The 26,674-nt window shown below is 41.0% G+C and overlaps 1 protein-coding gene across 7 annotated transcripts in view; it reads left to right on the forward strand.

Moving 5' to 3' along the window:
- TAFA2 (TAFA chemokine like family member 2) overlaps window positions 1–26,674 on the forward strand; it is a 420,034-nt gene that overhangs the window by 363,636 nt on the left and 29,724 nt on the right. For all 7 annotated transcript variants that reach the window (XR_014775155.1, XM_084760232.1, XM_084760233.1 and 4 more), the window contains 2 exons: window positions 24,001–24,153; window positions 25,303–25,427. Coding sequence is in view for 6 of the 7 variants with exons in the window: in XM_084760232.1 (XP_084616358.1) it covers window positions 24,001–24,153; window positions 25,303–25,427 (278 nt within the window). In the remaining variant the exon portion in view is untranslated. The remainder of the gene's footprint in view (window positions 1–24,000; window positions 24,154–25,302; window positions 25,428–26,674) is intronic.

Below are 26,674 nucleotides of genomic sequence, written 5' to 3' on the forward strand. Positions count from 1 at the left end.
AAAAATATATTCTGTTGTTCCCTTTTTATGGCTGAGTCCCCCAAGGCCTTGGAATATGGTGACGGCAGCAAGTTCATGCACAATAGCAAACTTTGTAGTTCAAGTTCACATGGCCTTAGTGAGCGGGCTTCCAGATTTACAGCAGGTGTAAGGGAATGTTCTCAACAGAAAGAGAAGTCCCTATGAACTGCACATATTTGTTTTTAATGCTCCCTAAGGTTATCACTACTCCTTTTTCTCAAAGGCATTAAGAAAACTGTCAGTTCTACTGATACACACTTACAGGATATTTTCCATGGCTTGAGTCAATTGTGAAAGCTTTCTATGTATTATTTAATGACAGCCCCTACAATAATCCAGTGAGACAGATACTATGATTTTTTTTTTAATTCTACACACTGATGAGAAAACGGAAGCAGAAAGAGGCTAATCAGCATGGCAAATACTGCCCAGAAAATAAGTAGGTCCTGAGCGTTCTGGACCTAGAGTCCATGTTACCAACTGCTGCGCAACCACTTATGTAACCTAGAGAATCTCATTTATCAAGGTTGCTGCTTAAAATCAAGTGGCACAGCCACAGCCACCAGAAATGGCAAAAGTCATGAAGTCAGCACAGCTGTTTTGACGCAGTTCCCAGCAGGTCTGAGCCGAGTGCTGTGACTACTGTCATTCTGACTCTCACTTTTGGGTTTTGGTCTTTCAGCAATACGAATCATTTTACGTCTTTTCCTGAGAAAATGATGTCTTGAGTCTTTTTAGGAACTTACCATCCCTTCTGCTTTCAGGGAAATACTTTATCTGGGCTGTTTGCCAGTCTTTCTTACGCCAGAATAAGTCCTTTCTCCCTTTGAATTCCCTCCTGGTGCTCTCTCTCATGATTGTCCTTTACTGGGTGGAGCTGGTCCCCCCTCAGCCCTCCCCAGATCATTTTGTTTTTATTCTAGTGCACCCTGCGGTTGATCATCTCCTTTATCACTTTATCTGTTTTTATTGTTTTTGTTTTGTTTTTTAAAAATTTTAATTTTATTAATTTATTCAGATTACAACTCAATTGTTATCCCATCACTTGTATCCTCCCATTCTTCCCTCCCTCCCACTTTCACCCTATTCCCCTCCCCAGGTGTATGACTGAGGGGGACCTCCTCCCCCACTATATGGTCATAGGCTATCAAGTCTCATCTTGGTAGCCTGCTTATCTGCTTATTCTTTCTTTGAGTGCCACCAGGCCTTCCCACCAAGGGGAGGCGGTCAATTTTAAAAATGTTTATTGTTACATTGTTAAAACATTTTTTTAGAGCACTTTTGGCTCACAACAAACTAAAGAAGTGACAAGGTTTTATCCCTTGCTCTCCGCCAGACAGATGGTTGCATAGCCCCCCCCCCCCATTATTCCAGTTGGCATAGGCACACAACTGCTGACCCCACAAGGACACATTGTCACTCTTAATGTTGCATATTAACGCAGGTCTAGACAAATTTATAACAATAAGTTCACTACTATGGTGTCATGCAGTTTATGATCACTGCCCCTAGCCCTTCTATACAGTGTTCACTTCCTGGGTGTCCTTATTCTTTTCCATCTTGGGCATCCTCCAACCAGGTCACAGTTTGACTTTCCTAATGTTCCATGATGGAGCTGTACAGGAGGTAGCCTTTTTAGATCAGACTCTTCGGTTTAGTAGCAGGCGCCTGTTTCTTTCATTTCTTTTCATATTTTGATTGCTCATTTCCTTTCAGCATTGAAAGGAATTACATTGTCGGGATGTACCAGCTGATCTGCTCATCTGTGCAAAGGCATTTTTTTTGTTATTTCTTAGTGTTGGCAATTATGAATAAAGCTGCTATAAATAGCCGCATGTCCGTACATTTTCAGTTCCTTTTGGTAAACATCCCAGAGTATAATAATGGAATTATATGACAAGAGTGTGTTTAGTTTTCTAAGTAGCCATCAATGTCAATTCCTTTATTTATTTATTTTTGAAAAGAGATTTTATTTTCTTTTTAGCTAGAGTTTTATTGCTGTGGCGAGACACACCATGACCAAGGCAGCTCTCTTACAAAGGAAAACATTTAATTGAGGCTGGCTTATAGTTTTAGAGATTTAGTCCATTATCATCATGGCGGGAAGTATAGTGGCATCCAAGCAGTCATGGTGCTGGAGAAGGAGCTGATAGCAGAAGGTACTGTGCCACACTGGACATAGCCGGAACATAGAGAGACCTCAAAGCCTGCCCACACAGTGACACATTTCCCAATAAGGCTTCCCATCTTCTAATAGTGCCACTCCCTATGGGCCAAGCACTCAAGACCAGGAGTCTATGGGTTCATACCTATTCAAACCATCACATTCCCCTCCCTGGCCCCCCCAAAGGCTTGTAGCCATAACATAATGTAAAATGCACTTAATCCAACTTCAAAAGTCCCCATAGTCTATCACAGTTTCAACAATGGTTAAAACCCAAAGTTCAAAGTCTCTCCTCAGTTTCATACAATCTCTTAACTGTAAGTCCCTATTAAAAAAAAAACCCAGACCACATGCTTCCAACATATAATAGCACAGGATATACATGGTCATTCCAAAACATAGGGATGGGAGCACAATGAGGAAATCCTGGACCCAAGCAAGACTGAAACTTAGCTTGGCAAACTTCAACCTCTGCCTCTCCAAATAATCCAATTAAAACAATGAAGTATAGAGCTAACCGGAGAATGTTCAACACTTAATGCCCGAGAAACACTTAAAGAAATGCTCAAAGTCCATAGTCATCAGGGAAATGCAACTCAAAATGGCTCTGAGATGCCATCTTACACTTATCAGAGTGGCTAAGACAAAAAACTCAAGTGACAGCGTATGCTGGTGAGGATGTGGAGAAAGGGGAATAGTCCTCTGTTGCTGGTGGGAGTGCAAGCTTGTACTACCCCTTTGGAAATCAATCTGGCGTTTTCTCAGAACCAGCTATACAACTCCTGGGCCTATACCCAAAAGTTTCTCCACCATACCACAAGGACACTTGCTTAACTATGTATGTTCATAGAATCTTTATTTGTAATACCCAGAAACTGGAAACAAGGCCACACCTACTCCAGCAAGGCCACACATTCTAATAGTGCCACTCCCTATGAGCCAAGTAGTCAAGCACATGAGTCTATGGGGCCACACCTATCCAAACCACCACAGAGATGCTATAATTTTAATTGTCTATCCCTAAATGAGTGATGAGTGTTCCTTTTCTATATTCTTGCCAGTGTTTTGAGTTGTTACTGTTCTAGATTTTGCTCATACACAGTGGAAGAGCTGCTTGCCTTGTATATGTTGGTTCTGAAGCAAAAACAAAGGCAAAACAAAAAGCAGGTGTAGAAGACGTGACTTAAGGCAAAGACTATCTTTCGTAAGCTTATTTGTCTTCTTTGCTGAGCTGTCTGCTAAGATCTCTGTTCAATTACTTAGTTGAGTTGTGTTCTTCTCTTTGACTTTTCAGAATTCTTCTTAAATTTCAGATGACTTTTTAATCAAGTCCATCTTTTGCCATTTTTCTTTTTCGCCCAGCCAGTGGCTTTTGTTTTAATTCTCGTGACGATATCTTTCAAAAAATCATTATTAATTCTCTGAGAATTTCATACCTCGTGGTTTAGTCATATCTGTCCCTCTGCCACACCTCCTCCCAGACCCACTCCCCCAATTCCCTACCACCTAACTTTGTGTCCTCCCTCTTTTCTTTAAACTCATCAGGTCTAACGATGGTGTCCTTATATTCTTGGGTGCATAGTCATCCAGTAGAGTGTGTGAACTGTAAGAGGGGCCACATTTTCAATAAAAGCTCTCTCTCCCAGAAGCTATTAATTACTCAGCTATGGTTGGATCTTTGTGCCCACTTCTCTCTGTGCCATGATTTTTTTTTTTACAACATCTCTTTAGAGGAAAAAACAATTTTAATCAAGTATATCTTTTCAACACTTTTGTAAGTCATTTGCCTTCCTTTTGGTTTTTTTTTATACTTTCTTTTTGCCCTTTACTGTCTTGAAAATTGTTTGAAAACAGGGACCATATTCCTCATCGCTTTATATTCACAAGCTACACAATGCCTGGCGAGCAGAGAAGTAGAATAAGTGGCATCAGACTCCCCGCCATGCCAACCGGAGATCCATTGTGACTTCTTTGAGAGTACAGTACTCTATTTTTCAGAAAGATTTATTTATGTATGTTATGTGCATGAGGGCTTTGCTTGCATGTATGTTTGTGCGCTACATGCATTCTTCATCCTTGTGGGGCTTCTTCCCCGCGGATACTAGAGGTGCAGTAGGTAGTAAGCTGCCACGTGTGTGCTGGGAAATGAACCCAGGTCCTCTTCAGGAGCAGTAAGCACTTCCAACCACTTAGCCACCCCTCTACATCCTATCTAAAACATTTATTTTTCTGATTCTCTACTCTAATTTGAAGCTCACATAAGAAACGCATCCCAAAGTTGTTTAGAAAGAGGACATTTGAAGAAGCTACCAATAACATTAAAAGCAGGTTGATTGATATGGCAATATAAAATCCTTAGTCAGTGGGTGGATAGTGCAGAGTAACATTTCCCCCAAAAGGACCAGTAGTATTCCTCCCCCACCACACACACAAAGAAGCCTTGCCCAGTTTTTCTTAGTCCTCCAGCTCAGAATTTATATTCTTTTGATGTAGAGTGACACTCAGAACCTGGGTGCTGCTTGCTGAGGTTTCTGAAGGGCTGAGGAACGGTAACCCACATTTGCTCTTCATGTCAATCACCGAGAACAGAGGAAACAGTCCACATGTGGGCAAAGATTCTGCTAGATTGTAACTGGAAGGCAAAGTTTGATCAGTCTTGAACCACGTTGGTGTCTTCTGTCTATAGGTCTCTTACAGATTTCCAGGAACACCCCACTCGCAGAAATACTTCTCAGTACACAGGATAGGAAGCTATTAATTTGCCAAAAGATACACATAAAAAAGCATACAAATTTGCCCATGGCGTCTCACAAAACCATTAGGCTATACCCCCATAATGTATATGTAGTGGCCCTAGGTCAGACCCATACAGGCTCCCTGGTTGTCAGCTCAGTCTCTGTGGTCTCCTGTGGGCCTAGGTTGGTTGATTCTGTGGCCATTTTAGTGTGATGCCTTTGATCCCTATAGCTCCTATAATCCTTTTCTTCTCCTCTTCTGTAGGATTCCTGGAGCTCCAAGCTCCACATGCTGTTTGTCTGTGGGTCTCTGCATCTGCTCCCATGAGTTGTTGGATGAAGCCTCTGGTGACTGTTAGAGAATTGTTAGGCTTTGGATGGCAGAGCAGTAGCAGGAAGACACCAAGATGGACCACTGGCAATGAAGAGAATGTTAGAAGAATCCTCAACACCAGGGGCAGACAGAGAAGCAACAGTATAGAGAGGATTCCAAGGGGGGAGAGAGAGAGAGTTCAATATGCAGGTGGCAGACTGGGACCCTGTTCTTAGAGCGTTGTAAGAATGAGGGAGGTTTCACAGGAATTACAAGCAGCCAGGCTTGTTGGCTCCAGGCAGGAAGCAGGAAGGATGTGGAAAGCCAGTGCCCATTTTGATGTTAACTCACTTCCTAGATGAAATACCCGGGTTCTGGGATCCTCTGTTTGCTTGTGATTCAAGACAATGTCTCAGCTGGCTGCCTGTGAAAGGGGAAAGAGTCCTGCACACGAGGACAGCTGGATTCTGAGCTCATGTTCTTACAGGAATATTAACCGATCTGCTAAATATAAGTGGAGAGTTAAAGCTAGACACAAAGGCTTTCTGATCTTTCAATCCAGGGCTTATTGACAGAGTCTCCTGAAATTCCATGAGATTGTTCATTAAATCAAGGTGTTGAAATACACCCATAGAGACATATTCACACACACACAGACACATACATACATACATACATACATACATACACACACACACACACATACACACACACACACACACACACACTACACTTACCAACAACAAAGCATGAATAATTGTTTTTGCCATCTCCTGTAGGTTCATCTAATACTGGGATGGAAAATTACTCAATCTATTTCTTTTCCCATCTGTTTTGAAAACCTTTATAATTAATCATGTATTTATGCATATTATTTGTTAAGCATAAGGGCTTCCTATTAGAGCCCTCAAACTTTGCAACGAATTGGGGATTCAGAGGTGAAAAATCACTTTTGCTCCTTAAATTCTGGCAGAGAGAAAGATCAAGATTGACAAATGTAAATATAGTGCTGATGATGTATTTTAGTGGTAGAGCACTTTCTTAGCAAACCAGAGGCCTTGCATTTAATTACTAGCCCTCTGTCCCCACCAAGCCAGATGCTACAGAAGCAAGTAACTAAATGTCCCTTAGGGACATCGCCGGAGTTAATTGGCCGCTTTGTAGAATAGATTATGTGATGTTCCAAATCATGAAAGCTGGGGGTTAGAGAGTATCACAAGGTTGAAAGGGGGACAAGAATTCAGGAAAGTAGTGAGGTAACCTGAGCAAAAACACACAGCGTACATGGCTGCACTACACCCAGAAATAGGTGTGGTTTGGAAATTGAAGCTAGAAAAAATTAAAAGGCAGACTGAGAGAGGATGGTTTTAGCATACCCAGAGTTGGAACTTATTCCATAATAGACAGAATAGAGTCAGTGTGGTGGGTTTTGTAAATGCAGAGGAATGCAAGTGGACAGACCCCATAGAGAACTCGTGTCCATGGAGGGAAGTGGCCTGTTAGCCAGAAACTGTGAAGGTGGGAGGGAGGTAAGGGGATGGACCAGAGGCAGAATGAGAGGAGTTTGGTGGCCAACATAGAACTAGAGCTTAAGAAAACAGATTTAAGGTCTTATGTTTCTGAAACTCTAGCTATATGAACTATCCGTTTTTAAGCCATCCTCCTCCTCCCTTATGTAAAATGGCAAGGTTGGACACTATTGTTCACCATTGCTTTTTTTTAACTGTGTGGGGAGGGCGTGCATGCCACAGTGCATGGGTCAGGGGGCAACTTTGTGTGGGTTGTAGGGGTTAAACTTCCATTGCCTTTTTATTAGCTGAGCCATCTTTCTGGCCCTGCTCCTTAAGTCTCTGTGAATAATGATTCTCTCTTGAAAATCTAAATGTTGCCAATACAATACTTTAGGTCTTCTTGAGTTATGTAATAATTATCAATGAACATTTTAAAGCATTGTTATGAGTGTCAATTCATTTGAGTGTCACTATAACACCTATGACAATGAAGCTTAAATTTTATTTTACAGATGAGTAAAGGATTAGAAGGATGAACACATTTTTTTTTCTCAAATCATGACTTTCTGCTCTCTGTTCTTCCTAACTGGGTATTTCCCCTAAGATGTGCTTGAATGTATTCACACCCTTCCTAGCTGCATTAATATTCTGCCCTTTTATATTGACTAGGTTGAGTATTGCTATAGCAATAGATTAACTAAAGTCACATTTTAACATTACCTATGTCACTTCTCTGCCAATGGACGTGTCATTACCCATACCTATCTGTAAGGGAGGTTAAGCATATTTGGTGCCTTAAGAAGTCATCATCTTTTAAAGCCCAGAACCCAAGCAAGTTGCTCCTTCAGCTACACTTTAGACACACTGCCATGGAACTGGCAGTGCTTAAGCTGGTTTGTGCATGCAGCAGAGCAGATCAGCTTTATAATGAGAATTACGCCATGAAGCTTAGATCTTTGTTTGTGTACCATTAAGAAATAAACCCAAAGCACAAGTTTTATAAACTCTCTCCCCAGTTTCTCATTGTTTAGTGATTTCATGGAGTTCATGTTTTCGGCTAGAAGAAATTAAGAATCTGTTATGCTTCAAGATTCATTTTCTATTAGGTCTAACAGATTGTCCTCATTATAGTGAAATTTAATCATTTCACCAACCTATGGAACTTTTGAGTGGGAAGAAATCCTTAACACTAAATGAACTCTAACTATTTCTTGCTTTGCCTCACATTGTAGATAAGAGAGAAGAGACCCAGAGACCTAAGAACATATGCACACCATGTTCTCCAGGGGCTGGTCACTGTGCAGTAGAATCCAGGTCCCCTCCCTTGGTTTGTTTGGCTTTTCCTAGCATCCTTCCATTTCCCTCAAGAAGCATTCAAGTTGCACTGTACTCCACCCTAGAACCTTTAGGGATGTTACTAACCATAAAAGAACAATGCTCCTATTACAATCTTTGGGAATTGTGAATGGCCTAATTTTTATTTTGTATTTTTGTGCAATATGGGATTAAACAGAAACTCTACTTTTCAATGCCTGCCATTAGAAAAGCTATAAGTAAATCACAGAACATTACGAACAATAAATTATGTATTCCTGATGGACCTTTCCCTGTTAGTTGTAAACTTTTATGGTCTTGCATAATAAGTTGCCTTATGAGGTACATGTAGGAGGTGTGACTAGGGGTTGAAAATTTACTGGCTCCTGCTTTGAAGCTTGAGTCTGGGTAAAATGGTTCTGCAGAAGACTCCCGCAGGTTAATTGCTTTCCCTGCTATACTGATTAAGTACTTCCAATACCTTGAAAGTGGTGCTGCAGCCTATTTAGGATAATTAAGTAACACAAGCTAATTGTTAATTGAACAAATCATGGTCATGTCAAATACTAGTCTAACTTTATCACAAGAATATATATCCTAGGTCTAACAGATAGATATAATTCTGTAGGTCTATAAGGTAAAATACTTAAATAATGTCTTCAAAAGCCTCAGGGACCTACAGAATATGGCATTTAAAGATTTTTTTTTTATTCTAAAGATTCTTTAACAACAAGACAAGTTAACTCCTGGCAACACCCTGCCTACCTCAAAGAAGATGATGAGCATCAAAGGAGTTGGCTTCAAATATGGCAAACGAGCCAGTGGGCAAAGTGTCCTCATTTCTGCCACAGACAAAATTTGCCTAAAAATGGGCAAGCTTAGATGCAGGCAGAGTCAACAGTTGAACTCTGTTAAGACAGGGTAAGCAAATCCTCAATAGTTCCTGCTTGGCAAATATGTCTGTCAGATATATTGGACTAGAAGGCTGAAGATGATGCTTCCATATTATAGAGAGTGTTGGGTTACTGTTCAGGCAGTAAACTGTCTCAGTCATTTTTTTATTTTGGAAGCAGCTAACCTGCACTTCTGGTTCACTTAGGTATTTAAGTTTTATTTCTTCTCAAGTCTCTGATGGTGTTGAAGACCAGATAGTTTAGTCTTACAATTAAGCTTAGTTGTTTAAGGGTTAAGATGTTTTAGGTCTAGATAGATGTTTTAAGGTGATAACGACAAGATATGATAGATATTGATTTACATTCAGAATTTTAAATCCATCAAGATAGGAAAATATTTCCTTCAAGGGTGCTAAGTTAAAAATAGCCAAACACTAAGAATGTAACATCTATATAATTCCTGATTGTTTCATGATTCTTCTTGCTGTAGGTAGTTTATTTTATATATGTGTAATAATATAAATGTATATGTGAAACACAAAAAATATTTAATAAAAACAACAACAACAAAAGAAGAAGAAGATAACTGTTGAAGAACATTAGTGGTGCACTACTTTAATCCCAGCACTCTGGAGGCAGAAACAGGAAAACAGGAAACAGGAAAACAGGCAAATCTCTGTAGAGCTGGCCAGCCTGTTGTACAGAGTGAGTTCCAGGACAGCCAGGGCTGTTCCATGGAGAAACTCTGTCTCAAACAAACAAACAAACAGACAAACAAAGCAAAAACAAAACCCAAAAATTCCCCCAAAACAGACAGATAAATGTCTGTGCTGTAGCTAAGGTCTGAGTTGAAAACTCCTCTTGGATTTTCTCAAGTTCAGCATTTTGTTAACAAACACTGTTCTGTAGAGTTGAAAGTTCTGGGTTGTCACCCTGTGGTGACACTGTTCTTATCCCAATATTGTAGTTTCACACCTCCCCACCTCCTGTGGAGCAATTTTAGAAAACAGGAATTATAAAACCACTAAGGTCACTTGGCTCGTCCCTCCTTACCCTAATCACCCTGGCTTTATAAGTTATGGGAACTCTGGAAATTTTATTCTGGTATTTAAATGACCATTTGCGTTTAATTAGATCGCTGTAGCATGAGAGTCTAAAAATATACCTTCCTTTCTCACTCTAATGAATAAAAGCGAGAAATTAGCTGTCTCAGAAAGTTTTTGTTTCAGCACATTTTTTATTCCATTCAAAGTGATTTACAGCAACCTAAATCTACTAACTAGCTTGTATTTCAGATGGCCGTTGGTGCATGTAGGCCACGCTTTATTTCTGCTTAGAAGGTATGATACAGACTCTTCTAGGAGCTACAGGAGCTGGGCAAAACTATTAAATAAGGGTATATGAAGACAAACAAAATTTCAGAATCAACAACACAAATCAGAACACAAATAAGAATTGAAATCTAATGGAGAGGAAAGTGAGTAGGAACAAATTCACGACTGACTTGATGCTAAATTTACTCCTTTGTAGCTACGTGTCAGAAGGAATTTTTTTCACATTCTTCTCCCGTCAACACAATTAAGTGCACAGAGAGCTTTTGAAAGGTGGAATTAGAATTTCTACACAATGTAGATGACTCCCTCCAGCATCCGTGTCTTTGTTGCTTCTGTGCATGTCATCATTTTGATGTATGTTAATTTCACCAGTGGTAAAAATAAACATCATTAGCATCTAAGTAGTGTTATAAAGCATTTTCGAAGAGGTTCATACGACTTAGCTCTTACAGCCTGCACGAGGACTCTAGGGAGTCTAGGGCGTCAGCTCAGAAATAATCAAACCCCTTATTTGCAAAAAAAATTGAACCTGGAGAAAGGGTTATCAGCATACAGGTCAAAATGCACTTGAGATCAATGAGTACTTTTAGTGGTTACCACACATGCACCCTCCACATCTGAAGTTTCAATCTGGGGTGTGTGTTTAGAGGGACCACGGAAGAGCCACTACAAGAATCATTAAGTCCTTGATGTCTAGAGCAGGGCGAACACTCTAATTAGTCTGTTATTAGCTGTTTCGTCTGGAGCAGTTTAACATGGCTCTGTCTCAGCTTCTTCCTCTGGGAACTGGAGATGATAATAACTTCCACTTCAATATTTGTTGTTGGAGAAAATGAAATGGTTGATACATAGTAAATAGTTTTAAAATGTTATCGACTACTAATACTCTGCAAGTTACTCCCCTGTTGTATGAGTAATTTTATATATAGAATGTGGTGTGTATATAAATATATATACATACACTATATGTATAATATATATATGTATATTTGTTATTAGTATTAAGCTAAAGTTATGTAACCATGACTAAAGATGAAAGGCTCATATAAATATTGTGTCAATGTAAACTCGTTTTATCTACCAGTGTGTTTTTGGTTGAATCCACAGCTATCATATCTGTCCATATCATGTTTATGTTGTACGTGGAATACTACTCATAATATATAATTTAAAAATTTCATACAAAAAAGCCAAATTAATGTGTACCTTAGTCTGGAGTGTGCCTTTTAGTATTGTATAATAGCACTTGGGAACAAAGGCTTTGGTAAATGTCTCATTCAACGCTATGCCAGAATGTTCTAGTTTCGACGACATGGCAAAATGGTTAGGATCATAATTGGTGATGCAAGAGAGCCTTGTAATGGCTTGTTTCTGTGGGTGCTGTAGGACTGCGGGTCCCGTTGCTCTGGTGAGATGCAGGTCAAAACCTCAGGAGAACTGCCAAGGCTTTGGGTGCCATGTTAAGAAATCAGGGAAACCCATCTGTCTCTGTTGTCATTTTACAAAAGTCTCTGAGACATTTTTGTTTAGGTAGCTTATGAATGGGGAAAAGTACCACAAGGTGTGAGAGAGTGTGTGTGTGTGTGTGTGTGTGTGTGTGTCTTGGGAACTGTGGCATAAAGCAGGGTGTTTCTTCTTTTTCATTTAAATCTTCTCCAGGGGTTTTGCATTATTTTCTTATGAAGCTAAATGATCTTCTGCGAAGCTATTTTGTTAATTTGGAAAGCCTTGATATCTGATTAGATTAGTTGATCATGAGCTTTGTCTGAATCTGTGTGGAGAATTATAGTCTGGATTTCCTACCAGCTCATTAACCTTTTAGAGGAAAACCACAGGCACTAGTGTTACCTTCTTAAATTGCTTATTTTTCATTTATTGAAAACATACCGCATGCTGAGATGTGTATGAAAAATTAGCCTTTATCTCCAAAACACTGGTTATCATAGTAGGAAGTTAAGATATATAGCAAACAATTTATACATTTGCAAATATATCCCATATTAGGGTGAATTAAATTATTCTAGATGTTTTCCTTTTTTAAAGATATCTCACTTTATGGGCTATATTTCTCAGCATTTAGAAGAATATTGAAGGTAGAATTTTGTCACCACACTTTGAATGCAAGTCTGTCTATCTATCTATCTATCTATCTATCTATCTATCTATCTATTTATCCATCATGTAGCTTATCCATTCCTAAATACACAAGTACAATCTGCTCAATCTGTATAATGTTACTTGTGTGTATGTTTTCAGGGATGACCATTTGATACTGGATAGGCAGTTGGTGAGCTCTTCCTCGGGGAAGGCTAATTCTCCCGCTCTCAGCAGTCTGCAGTTGCCTGTGGGTCTTTGTGTAGGGTTGAGGCCTCTTGACCTTTTCCACTCCGCTTTGTAGTGCGTTACTGCTGTTGTCCTTGTTCAGCTCGTGTTTGGACAGTCATGTTGACGAAACTCTATGGGCGTGGCTTCTGACATTCCTGGGAGGCCCAGTCTCACAGCGAACTCCCTGATCCTCTACCTCTTACAGTCTTCCCACCTTCTTTTCCTCTCCCACAGTGCTCCCTAAGCCTAAAGTGCAGGAGGTGTTTTTTTTTTTATAGCAATAAATTGGAACTGGACTCCAAAACTCTGTATTTTGATTGGTTTTTGTTTTCTCAGAAGGTCTCAACTGTTGCAAAGAGCAGCTTCCTTGATGAAGGCTGAGCGCTATAATTACCTGTGGGCGTGAGGAAAAACATATAGGATGCAGTCAGGGCTTAAGCTGGTCTCGGAAACTGCAGTTGTAAGTTCTCCAAAATCCATGGTTTCACCAGCCTTGTGTAGTTGTATAGGCGTCCAGGACCGGGCATGATTTGGCTCTTGTAGAACAGCTCTGAAGTCCGGTTAAAGAGCTCTAGTTATGGCGGAGGTCTGTTTGGGCCACTGCTGTCCTCTCTGGGCCTCTGTGTCTTGCTGGTCCTTGTTGTGGTTTATAGACTTTACAGCTGGGTAGAACTGTTAGCTGCTTCGCTCCTTTTAAGGTTGCATGGGACCCTCTGGTGACGTAAAAGCGAGTCCTCATTGAGGAAGCTTTCGGAGCAGTTCCAGCTCAGGGGCCTCTGTACCTGTGTATTTTCAGCAATAGGAACTTACTCTCCACCTCCAGGGGTCAACTAAGGAACTACCAATAGCCTATAATATTTTAGGAGTCTCTTGGACCACCCTGACCAACAACACAAAAGAGGCCTTCTCATGTCTAGTGTTGACGGCTAGTAGGATGTTTGGCTCTTATCATCCCAAATGGGAAATTTTCATTTTAACCTGTATGTTTCTTCATGCACTCACCTATACTTATTATAGGTATTTATGGTATATGGTTAATAGTATGAGTCCTTATGATTATTTCAGACATTCTTATTGCTATTTCCTCCTCATCTCTCCTTTTTCTGTGTTTAGCTCCCTTCCCCTCCCTGATTAGATCTCTATACCCATTTTTTTTTGAGACAGGACTGCCCTGGAGTCACTTTGTAGACCAGGCTGGCCTCAAACTCACAGTGACCCACCTGTCCCTGCCTCCCGGAGTGCTGTGGTATCAACCATGCACCACCGCACCCACCTTCTTTACCCAGTTTTTTCAAGTTTCCCTGATTGGATACTTGACATTGCAACGGGGCTGTAGTGGCCTATCTTTATGTCTCAGCACATAGGAGCACAGGAAGAGTGTTTAACATCATGAACAGGCAGCAGCCTGGCAGGGGCTCTGATGGGAGCTCAGGTCCACAGGGCAAGTGGGTTTCAAATGAAGGAGAAGGTCCATACCTACCTTGAGTAATCTATAATAATGTTTGTAGTCTGTCTGATTCTCTGGTCCAGGGGAGGGAGAGGTTTACGTTGCTATGGTGAATGGAAGGGAACATGCTAATGTATGTATGGCTTAGAGGATGTCGGGGGAGTACAAGGGACACATTACAATGTTACGTCTCATCACACAGGTATGTTTGTAGGGCAATCCCATCCATTTGGTGTCCTGGAGTCCAGTAGCCTCAGCATCATGGGCAGAGAAGATGTGTATTATCTCTTTGCATAGGGCCTTCAGGGGAATATAGTCCCTGCTTTCAAGAGCACAGCCGGGTACCCTGCCTGACAGGGTCAAGCAAGGTGGGCTCCAAACTAACTTCAATTATATTTGTAGTAGAACAGAAGGCTCTGAATTGTCCACTAGACACCCTTCCTCAGCTTTGCTCCCCAAAATTGTTAAAGCCTGTACTGACACCGAGTTGGTAATTCCTTTTCCACCTCACCAACATATGATGCTCCGTATGGGGTGGGGCGTCAAGGTGTGGATCTTCCTGTGGGAGGTCCTCTCCACTTCCTCCTCCAGTGCTCTGCCAGGTCCTGTGGTCCTTACCCTTTGGGCGACTCCGAAGGGAGCAATTTCCTCCGCTCTTGCTGCCTTCTCTACTTGCTGATTGATCCTTGAGAAGCCCTTTTCTGACTGCCCACCGTGTAGACTCCTCAGGAACCCAGTTCTACATGGAGAACTCTCGCTAATCATACTGTAGGGCTCCCTTCCTATAGATGTCCTTCTTCCTCTTCACTTGATCATCACTAAGCAGAGTCACTGGTTGGTGGTGACACCACTTCATCTCTTCCTTTTGGCCCTGATTCTTTCTGAGTTAAAAAAAAAAAACCTTTGTTCTTACCTTTTCTTTCAGCCATAGACCAACAGTTCTCTAGAATGTCTAGAGACACACCTTTGGCCTGTATCTTCCTTAGGTCATCTATTGCTGCAATAAAACACCATCACTAAATTTATCTTGGGGAAGAAAGGATTTGGTTCACCTAATAACAACCAGGGAAGTCACTGACGGAATCTGGAGGCAGGAAGTGATCCAAGGCCATAGAAGATTGCTACTTACTTCTGCATTTGCTTGGGCACTTAACTTCCCACCCCGCTGCACCTAAACAGTCTTTGCCAGGGATTTTATCATACCCCTCACTTCTTCAGGCCCTTTGCTCGGGACCTGCCATACCTTAACCCATATGCTCAGAACTCTTCTCCAATGTGTTGATGCCCTTTCCTTGCAGTCTCTATAAGATGCCACCACACTAAATTTTTGGCTAACTGTGGATATTGTCTTCTTTTATCTTCCACATGCCCATCTCCCAAGAAACTTACTTTGTCCTCACCTGACCCTTTCTTTCTGTGGTATATGTCAAAGCTAAACACCCTGAGCAAGGACTTAGCTCCTCCCCAAAATAAACAGGACCTTCTCTCCTTGCAGGACATAGCAGGTCATTTTCATCTGAATCTTCGCTCCATTGTCTTAGGGAAAAAAATCCCTTTTACCAAGCTACTTGTGGCCCTTTCCCAGAGCCCCTGGGCCCCTTCTAACCTATTAAGCACTTGTCCCCTAAGCTTAAATAGTTCCTTCTGAGTGCTGCTGCAGTAGGACTCTTAGATTTCTCTGAAACTTTCACCTCATGTACGTTCTCCTCTCAGAACTTAGTCTTCGGTGTCCTTTGGCAGTTCTGTGGAGATTCACCCATCTTAAGGACAGACGCTCTCAAACTCTAACAACCTATTCCTGCTTCCACTTTTCATAACCTCCCTGAGTTAACTCACCATTGTTCCTCCTTTTATTAGCTTTATTTCCCTCCCCCTTCTCCCTCCTTTCTCCACCTCTTCCTTCCTCCTTCCCTGTCTCCTGCATTCAATAGATGCACAAACTGTTCATACAAAATCCCTTAGTCATCCTCTAGTGCTGTGAATGTGTCAGTCCAGCTGGGCTCTTTCCTGTAGATTTTTGTCTTCCAGAGGACTCCTACTCCCACATCAATATTGATCCTCTGGTACCCTCCTTGAGTCATCTGTCAGATACTCAAACTCTGAGGCTTCCAGTTGCTATATTGTTAGGAACTCCTCTAAGAAACCCCATCTAACAAGCACATTCTCCCATTTCCATGCACGACCTTACAACAGGCAGAATTCATCACCGTCATCTGGATCCTAATTCTAGAACAGCACAAGAGTTACTATATACACTGACTGCAAATAGGCATACCAAATCTCCCACTAACATGTTATAATTTGGCAAGACAGAGGCTTTTCTACCTTTTGAGTCACCCCTATCATTAAAAGAATATTAATTTACAAAGCTGTTTGGGATGTCTTCCTGCTGTTTGTGGAAACTATCATCCACTGTGGAAATCATTCAGTTATTTTTGATGAGAAAGCCAAAAGTACCCACTTGACCCAATACCCGTGATAAACAGGTAGTTCTAAACTCTACCTAAAATACTTCCATCTCTCCCAGTTTCACAGACTTAAACCCTGTATCCTCTGTTAATTTTCTTATCAGGTTAGCCTTTTTCTCAGATCAGCCTGTTACATCCCCCTGAAGAGGCTCTCTAACTAGAAAAATATAAATCATCCATAAAGATTTTTGGTCTTATTGGCCTGTCTGTCCTACACCAAGCCGTCCTTTTTACCATAAATAACCTGTGTCTTGTGGGATACCAACCACTGCTCAGTTTAGTTCAGACCTACATCTATGTCCCCATCCTTCCACAGACTCTCCACAGCATCACCTCTCAATGTATTATCTGCTCTCAGGTTCCCAGTAAAGAGCTCTCCAAATACCTCCTTCTCCCATCTATCAAACCCGAGGACACATTATAGTGCCAGGCTGACAGGATGAACATACTGCCACACTCTCACCAACTCCACCATGTCTTCACACTGATAGACACATTCCCATGTTAGGTAGACACTTTCGCCGGCAGGAATGAGAGGGCACAAAAGGAATTCATATCCTTGTATCTCAAATAATTTTTATTGCTGCATTTCCCTCTTTACGATCTAACAACGGGCCTGGCTTCATTTCTAACCTGTATTCAACATCTGACTACATCTTTAGATATTGACTATGCTTTCCATGTTCTCTATAGAATCAGTCCTCATGAAACACAGCACATGCCAAAACTTTTCTTGAGCAGCTTGGCTAATGACTGACCTCAAATTATCCTGGCCAGCTCTTCTGGTTATTATCCTCCTTGGTTGACAGGCTCTCCCCAGAAACTCTAAAAATTAATGTTTGGCAGGTGCATCACCATATAGCCTTCTTCTCTTTTGCTCCCCTTTCTAGACTTGAACCTCTTCTTACATCTTAAACAGATACACTTTGCAATCTTTTGCTCATAGTATCTTAATAAACCTGATCCATATCTCTGGTTTTCCCTAGATCTTGATTCTATTGGCTGGATCTTCTCAACTCTTACAGCCTAAATAGTAGTGATCAGACTAGACATTTTTGTTTGTTTGTTTGTTTGTTTGTTTGGTTTTTTGAGACAGGGTTTCTCTGTGTATCCTTGCCTGTCCTGGACTCACTTTGTAGACCAGGCTGATCTCAAACTCACAAAGATCCACCTGCCTCTCCCTCCCCAGTGCTGGGATTAAAGGCGTGTGCCACCACCGCCTGGCTCCACAGTAGGTGTTCTTGACTACTCTAACAGCAGCAAGGGCAAAGGGTGTCTCTCACTGGCAGTACCTCTAAGTTCAAACCAGCTTCACAGCCTGACCTCAGAACTCCCAACTCTTCTGATGACCTTCACTATGCTGAGTTATATCTCTATCTCTGCTCTCATGGGCTTGACCTCTGCATGCTTGGTCCTCACAACTTGCAGCTACTAGCTACCATGACCTACTAGCTACTCCTTAGTGCTCTCATTGACTCCTTTCAAGACTGGTCTCACAAATCCTCAGGACCAGTTTTTCCTGTGACTAACCACAGTCCATTCTGCATTACTGAGCACCCTGAAGGAGCCGTGGTATAATCCTGGATCCTCTGGCTGATTCCTTTTTTTTTTTTTCTTCTTTTTCTCCTTCTCTAGAGATCTGCCCCTCAGACCTTCTGACTAACTCCTATGCGATACTAACCCATCCCCCAAACATCTGGCTCTGCTTCTCCTCTGGAAAACACTGGTCACTAGCAGTCTTAGCTCCTCTAGCTACTGGAAGCACTCGCCTACAAAAGTTTACCCTCCTTACATGGCCAGGCCCCTCCCAAATAGATACCATGTTTTCACTTTCCTCTTCTTCCCAAAAGAAGAGACTTTTCTTGTCAGAGAGATGGCAGAACTCCTTTGTGATGAAATGATCCTGCCTTCCTGGGAGGGACATCTGAGGAGCCTTACAGAGATGTTGCTGCATCTGTTCTCCTGAATAATTATCAAAATTCCAATGTCCAAAATAATCTGTAACCACACAGGCATGCTGCCCCACCTTGTCTGTAAACTGAGGCCCTTTTCATTTCGCCATGTTCTCTGCAAGTGACCATGTATATAAACTAAATCCTTGCTGCTCTCCTAGGTCTTCTTCCCAGAAAATTCCTATTTCTTCCTCCACACGTATTTGCTTCATAGTCTCCTTTTTCTTCTTAAAAAAAAAACAAAACAAAACCTCTTACTTCATAGGAAGAATAGATGAAATTGGGTATTCCAGCACCTTAGCTTCACATTTCTCAATCCGCACACCACTGCCCATCTGTGGACCCACACCTTTCACCTTCAGTTGCTACTGTGGACCGTGTCTCCCTATCAGGTTGAAGTAACTTCCCCTTTTATGACCCACATCTCACTTCCTTCTTCCTTCCTGAGAGGATTCTTTTTCAGTTGCCCATTCCCCTCTTGTATTGCCGTTTTTCCTCTCTTCCCAATAGACAGACCAGAAAAATAAGAGTGATCTTTTAGCATTCATTTGCAAAATTCTGTTGGCTTCCCAGTCTTTTTAGCTATTGCTCTATTCTCTTCTCCTGTAACAGAAGAGTTTTGAAAGACATTTTTTTTTATTATTAACTTTACAATCTTACCTCCTGTTCTCAACTAAATTTACTTCCAGTACGCTTTGTTTTTCCCCACCTATTCTCTAGTGTACTTAAAGCGTGCTCTTATTTTCCCGCTACCTTTAAGCATGATGTGTGCTTAGTCCAACCAGTCAATACTTAACTATTACCATTTTCTGAATGATAAAAGATAATTAATAGAAATGTCTACTATAGGACCAGCAATGTTCTAAGCATGCTCAGCATATTACCCCATTTCATCCCTAAGTTAACCTTTTGTAGGTAATATTCCTAATGTAGATAAAGAAAACTGGTGTCTGGAGATACTAGGTAACTTGCTTCAGGTGAAACAGCTACAGAAAGGAGTTTAGATTGGAGTCTGGCGACCATGATTTCAACTGAAGCTTTATCTGCTACATTTAGTCTTCTAATTTTCATTGTGAAAATTGCCTGCATTTGTCTTGTACATTCTGATATTTTAAATAAGTGTATTGTATAATTGCTGTATTGAAAAAATTAACATATTAATTTTTGTGTGCTTTTTGGGAAATCAAACATAAGGTTTATTCTCTTAGACATTTTAGAGAATTCAATACATCATTAACTGTAGTCACCAGGTCATATGACAAATTCTTTGAATTCATTACTCTACCTTAAATTTTGTGACCCTTGACAGACATTGTTTCTCCAGCTGTAGTGTCTAATAACCACCATCCTCCTCTGAGTTAAATTTTTATCATAACGTACATATTAATAGATCATATGGTACCTGCCTTTTTCTGCCTTCCTTGCTCACTTAAAGATGTAGTATTCTGGACTTACATCTATGTTGTAAAAATACTGGCAAGATTACACACACGTACACACACACACACGTACACACACACACACACACACACACACACACACAATTGTATCATACATTTTCTTTATCTGTTCACCTGCTGATGGGCACTTAAGTTGATTAAATTTTGTGACTATTATAAATAAAGCTATTGAGAACACAGGAGCACAGATTTTTCTTCAACTTATGAACTTCACTCTCTTTGAATGTGTCGTTATATTTGGGTTGTTAGATCATACAGAAGTTTAGTTTTGGGTTCTGAGGTTCCTTCACACTGTTGCTGGCACCGTTTACACCCCAGTGACAATAAACATTCTCTCTCCTCCACGTGCCAATGCTTTTTAGCGGTTGTTTTTGACAATGACTGTTATAGATGGAGTGGGATGACCTCGCCTTGCTGCTTTGACTTATATCACACTAGTAATTAAAGATTTTGAGCATTTTCTGTATCCATGTTAGCCAGCTCTACATACTCTCTTGATAACTCTATAGTCTCATAACTTTTCTATTTTAAATTTGACTAATTGATGTCTTCCTTTTTTTTTTTTTAAGGCTTTTTTAAAGGCTTTTTGTTTAGGCTTCTTACATATTTTGTATATTAGCCATTTATTATGATTAGCAGCTTCTTCTTCTTCTTCTTCTTCTTCTTCTTCTTCTTCTTCTTCTTCTTCTTCTTCTTCTTCTTCTTCTTCTTCTTCTTCTTCTCCTTCTCCTCCTCCTCCTCCTTTTTCTTATCATTGCAACTTTTTTGTAACATTAGTCTATTCTATGGGCTTTTCCCCCTTTGATTGTCTTTTGCCACACATTTTTTTTTTTAGTTTGTAATCATCTATCTTTTTATCTTTGCTTTTGTTGTCTATGCTTTTGAAGTTATATCTAAAAAAATCAAACATTGCTCAGACCAATGTCATAAGCATTTCCCCCTATGGTTCACTCTAATTGTTTCGCACTTCTGGGTCTTGCATTTAAGTCCTGGGTTCACTTTGTGCTGCTTTGTCTACACAGCATAAGGAAAGGGTCTAATTTGAGTCTTCTGGGTGACCAGGTGTCACAACACCATTTATTGAAGGTACTGCCTTTCCCCATTCACAAGCTCTTGATGTCTTTGTCGAAGATTTATTCTCCTTGCTCAGGATTGCCTTAGTGATTCAGGGCATATTACTTTCTAAATGGACAATTACTTCTTTTCATTTAATTGGATCTTCAGCAGGTTTGACAGTAGCGATCAATCCCTCCTTTCGGGTTCGTTTCATTCCTTGGTCTTTAGGACCTCTTGTTCTATGCGCTTTTCCTTTCCCTCCTTAGCTACTCGTAGCCCCTGCTGCCTTTCACGTTCTGCACCCGGACTTCAAACTCACTTCCTTTTTCTCTTCTGTGTGGTTCACACCCTCACAATAGTCTTGTTCAGTTTCTGGCTTGCCATATAATCTATAGACTGAGGACTTTCCGGTTTGTGTTTGCAGCCCAACTTGTCCCTCCAAGCTCCACCTCATAAATATTTCTCTAATTTACAACTCTAACTATGGTTGTTATGTGAACCTCACACTTACTGGGACCAACACAAACGTAGTGCTCTTCTCCCGGCCCCTGTCTCCTGCCAACCATGTCCCCTTTCAGGCCTTCTTTATTAGACCACCAACTTGTTTTGTTTTTGTTTTGTTTTGTTTTTTTTTCTTTTGTTTGAGGCACCATTCTCTGGGTAGCTCTGGCTGTTGTGGAACTTGCTCTGTAGACCAGGTTGGCCTTGAACCTGGAGATCCACCCGCCTCTGCTGTCTACGTGCTGGGATTACAGGTGGGCACCAGCACCATCCAGCAGAGCACCAGCTGCTGGGTGCCCAGTTTGTGATAAGTTCTCCACTGAAGCATCCTTCACCTGCCAGCCTTCTACATCTCAGCTGTAGTCTGTCATCTACCTCTCACTCTCAGCACTGAGCTGCCTCCGCGGAGGAGTGCCTATCCTCTTCAGAGGCTTGCCCTTCTAAAGAAAGAAACAGCAAACTCTTGATTAGACAGCACAGGAGCCCTACATTCCCGACACATCACCCCCAACTTCTCCCCTGTTCATCCACCCGCCCTGTCCACCCTGGCCATACGGCTAGCAGAGAGGGACATTTCCCAGTTTCAGAAACATGCAATTGCCTTTCTTTTCTTTGTTTCCGTTCCTTCCCTAGAGCTTCATAAAGGATGCTGCTTCTTTATAATTCAGCCTGTCATTCAAGCGACATCCGTCATAGAGTAAGCCCTGAAACTTTCCAGTGCAGATGTGAATTTCTTCCCTGATCAATTACTCCCAACCACACCTCTCCCCTGCATCTCCTTCAAATATTTACTTACTTCATAATTTACTTGGGTGCTTCTGTTTTCTCCCCAGCAATATAAGCTCTCTGAGGACAGGAAAAGACTTTGTTCTGTTTTATTCATCCTGTCCCCCAGCACTCTGAGCAATTTGTTTATGTGTGGCATTCACTCATTTTGACTGTCACCAAGCACAGTGCAGCAGGCAGTATAACTTGTATATAATAATAACACGAAACATAATGTATTTGGGGAGATATTAGAAGGTGACTCATGCATAAGTAAGAGAATGCTTTATAGAGCATAAGGTGTGGGTTCAGAAGCCTAGGTCTTATTGACTTTAGCAATTGTTTACATATATACCATTGAATCAAACGGAGAGAGTGTCTCCGGCTGGGATTCACAGTGACACAAACATCTGTGGCACTGGAGATTGCACCGGCTTCTTGACTGTTTTGAGAACTGTCTGTCAACGTTGTATGTCACGCCTCAGTTTCTTGGTTTTATATCGAGGGATGAGAAGCTTACGCTATATAAGATTTTCTTCCTCAGAAAAGTTTAAGCAAGCTTTGTAACCTGAGTTACTGCTAACTCTATGTCATATCTCTAACAGGCAGGTTGATATAAATGCATGCTGTGCTGACCTTAATTGTGGAGAGAGGAGGTTCAAAGTATTTACGACATTAAACTATGCCAAGGAACCTACTTATCTACTTAAATTTCTACTTTAATGTTTCATTAAAAGATTCTGAGAACACCACTCTTTCAGTAGATGTTTAATTTTTAAAGCTTTTTTTTTTTTTGGTTTGTTTTAGGAGATGAAACATTGTGATTTATCGTTTTACAGAAAGGACAAGAGATTGAGGAAGGAATGTTGGGAGAAGGCTATATTGATGTAGGCAAACTAGAGTCTTTCAAAGCATGCCATGAGGGGCAGAATTTTCAAACCTCCCCAAAGCTCTGTTGGCCATCTTACTCCGAGGTTATAAAAAACAGTTCTGTGAGCCTGTCCGCTTCTGAGATGGCCTTCCCAAGTGTCTGGCTTCCAGATGTAGTCCATCCATGTTCTGCCTGTGGATATTGCCACTTGGTGGCAGTTGTCTCCTCAGGAGAAGTGGAAGGAGGAATGATTGTGGGTCCTGACATTGCCGGGGACATGTAGGAAAACGGTGGCACTTTTAGACTCTTCCCATTAGTTTATTTCCAGGGAAACTGGGCAGAACACTCTAAAGATGCAGCAGCGTTCACACATGCCACTGCTTCCCAAGAAGGTGTCCCCCGCCGAAGCCTCGCCCTCTCCCTTGAAGAGGGTCACAACTCTCATGTCACCCTGCTGGGAGTGTGTGACTGTCCTCAGCAAGCTCACTGCAGGGCACCACATCCAGGGGTTTATGTTCCTGTGATCAGCACGTTGAATAGGAAGGTGTGAAATGCACAAATAAATATGCTTTTATGGCACCATAGATTGCCCTTGTGTTACAGACTCCTTTAAACAGTATATTCTAGGCTAGTCACTAATTGTTCCTGCTTCACCAAGCATTTACTAAGAGAAATAGTCTCAGCACATTTAGAGAAGAAAGCAAATCTGCATTGCAGAGTCAACATCATTGTATTTCTGGGTTCCACGCATGGTAGATCCATTATAGAGCTATATTCCACGTGTTTCTAATTGAAAAAAAAAAAAAACCAAACAAACAGGTGTCCAAAGCGTTCTCAACATTGTCTCATGTCTTATTTCTGTTTGCACAGCTCACCATGTTAGAACGGGAACTTGCGAGGTGGTGGCGCTCCACAGGTGCTGTAATAAGAACAAGATAGAAGAACGGTCCCAAACGGTCAAGTGTTCCTGCTTCCCTGGGCAGGTGGCAGGCACCACACGAGCTGCTCCATCTTGTGTGGATGGTGCGACCTCTTCCATTGCTCCTTGTAGTAACGTAGTTGGAATTGGAACCCCACTATAATGCTGTCTACTGGAGTCACTCCTAGAGGACCATGCTGTAAATCACATGGAAGAAAAGAAGCTATTTATGGGCTTTTTTTTGTGTGTGTGTGACGTAAATACCTCTTAGCTAGAGTTAATCACTTCTCATGTAGTTCTGCTCTAAAAGTGTTATAATGAGGTTCCAGTCAGTCAATGTGCTTCTGATATTGTTGCCATGAAATATAGATTTACTGGCACATAGTAGATGCATAAGTTATTTGGGAAAAATCAAGATGGTTAAGTAATGTATGTTCAAAAACCCTGGACAGAGTTTAAGAATAAGAGAAAAAAAAAAAAAAAGGGCAACACCATTTACATGAATGGCTGGGTGAAGATAAAATTCACATAAAATGACTTAAATGGAGAGATATGTGAATATTGGTTTCTTTGCCTGATAGTTCAAATTATTATAGTAGATTGTAAATCTTTGTTTGAGGCTAGTAATTGTTGCGTAATAAACAGTAATTTGTTATGTGACCTATTCCTTGTGAAGAAATTGCTATTTACAATAAAGAAAGAGAGAAAAACATATCAGAGCTACCAACACTCTCCTGATATTTAGATTATATGATTCGTAAGGGCATGGGCATAGTTTATTATGTATATATGTAAATCAGTGTAGGGTTTTCCAATATATTAGTCTCATGAAGTCTGTGTTTTCACTTAAAACACCCTTCAACATTCTGAGTATACCTGTTACTTTCTGTTGAACATTTTAGCAATTTATTAATATTATATATGCATGTTAGTTGTTTTTATTATGAAACTAGCTGGGTGAGGTGGCTCCTGCCTTTAACCCAGCACTTGGAAGGCAGAGACAGGTGATCTCTGTAAGTTCGAGACTAGCCTAGTCTACAGAGTGAGTTCCAAGATAGCCAGCACTACACAGAGAGTCCCTGCCTTGAAAAACCAACACACACACACACACACACACACACACACACACACACACACACATCCCTATATGAGAAAAATTCTTGAAAAATACAAAGTATATTAGTTAGATCAGTGAATTTTCCCCCGTGAGTATCAGATAGAAATATTGAGCTAATTTTTCTCTCTCCTCATAGCATCCATAGTGGAACAAAAATGGTGGTGTCATATGCAGCCCTGTCTGGAGGGAGAGGAATGTAAAGTCCTTCCAGATCGGAAAGGATGGAGCTGTTCCTCTGGAAATAAAGTGAAAACAACCAGGGTAAGTGGACAGCCAGCTTGGAATGGAAAAGGCCTGATTTAGGAGAGAACAGGGCATGTGCTGTGGGATCTTAGTGGAGCCTGTAGAATGAGAGAGCAGAGTTTTAAATAATGTGTATTATCCATTAATCCATTTATTCATAGTACATTTTAATTTCAGAATATCATCTTCTGCCAATGTCATCCACCTCCATGTTTTCTGATTAATAAATCCTTTTTTTTTCATAAGATACTACTAGGGACCCAAGTCCCCCCTCCCCTGCCTCAGGATGCATCCTATTTCTTCATAAGATACTGCCAGTGACACGGATGCCCCCTCCCCTGCCTCAGGATGCATTGTAAATGGCAGGCAACTGGCTGCCCCTCCCTGTATTTCAGCTGGGTAGTTATGGGAGCTCATTATGAAAAAGACTGATTAGTTTCCATACGGCGGCATCATATCTATTTCCAATTTGGGGTGTTTCTGCTTTGTGAAAGCAATTGCTTTGTTCTTCCTGGGTGTTGGGTCATTACCTGATTTTCCAAGGGTTAAGGGCTGCAATCATCCTCATGGGTGAGGGAAGGGAAATTCAGAACATCAGGATCAACAGGAAACAAAGCCCAGCACAGGTGCTGTGCAGGTGCACTGCAGATGTGCTGCTGTTCTCAAGACCTTGGGAGAGGAGTGAGAAGCCACTTTATTTTTCATTTCCCCACTGACTACAGTTTTCTTCTGGACTCTAAGAAATGGACAGGACATTCTCCATAGTTGTGTGGAGAGCGGGGACTGATTCTGACATGAACTCTGGTGCCCTATATTCGACCACCTCCCCTTGGTGGGGAGGCCTGGTGGCACTCAGAGAAAGGATAAGCAGGCTGCCAAGATGAGACTTTATAGCCTATGACCATATAGTGGGGGAGGAGGTCCCTTCTGTCACAGACCTAGGGGAGGGGAGTAAGGTAAAAGCAGGAGGGAGGAAAAGGAAGATACAAGTGAAAGGAAAACAATTGAGATGTAATCTGAATAAACTAATTAAACATAAAAAAGAAAGAAAAAGAATGAAAGTTCCTTTTAAAATATGATTATATATAAGTAAAAAGTGAAATTTTTTATGCTTTTCAATTTGCTTTGAAAGAAAGTTGACAACTGGTTAAAGTTGGATAATTGACTGATAAAACAAAATAGTGGCATAACAATGTTTTATAAAGAATGACAACAAACTAGATATGATATTTGACATGAAAGTTTTAAAAATTTCTGTATATCTT

Source organism: Acomys minous (assembly GCF_964271855.1).
Source record: "Acomys minous genome assembly, chromosome: 15".
NCBI classification, from domain to species: Eukaryota; Metazoa; Chordata; class Mammalia; order Rodentia; family Muridae; genus Acomys; species Acomys minous.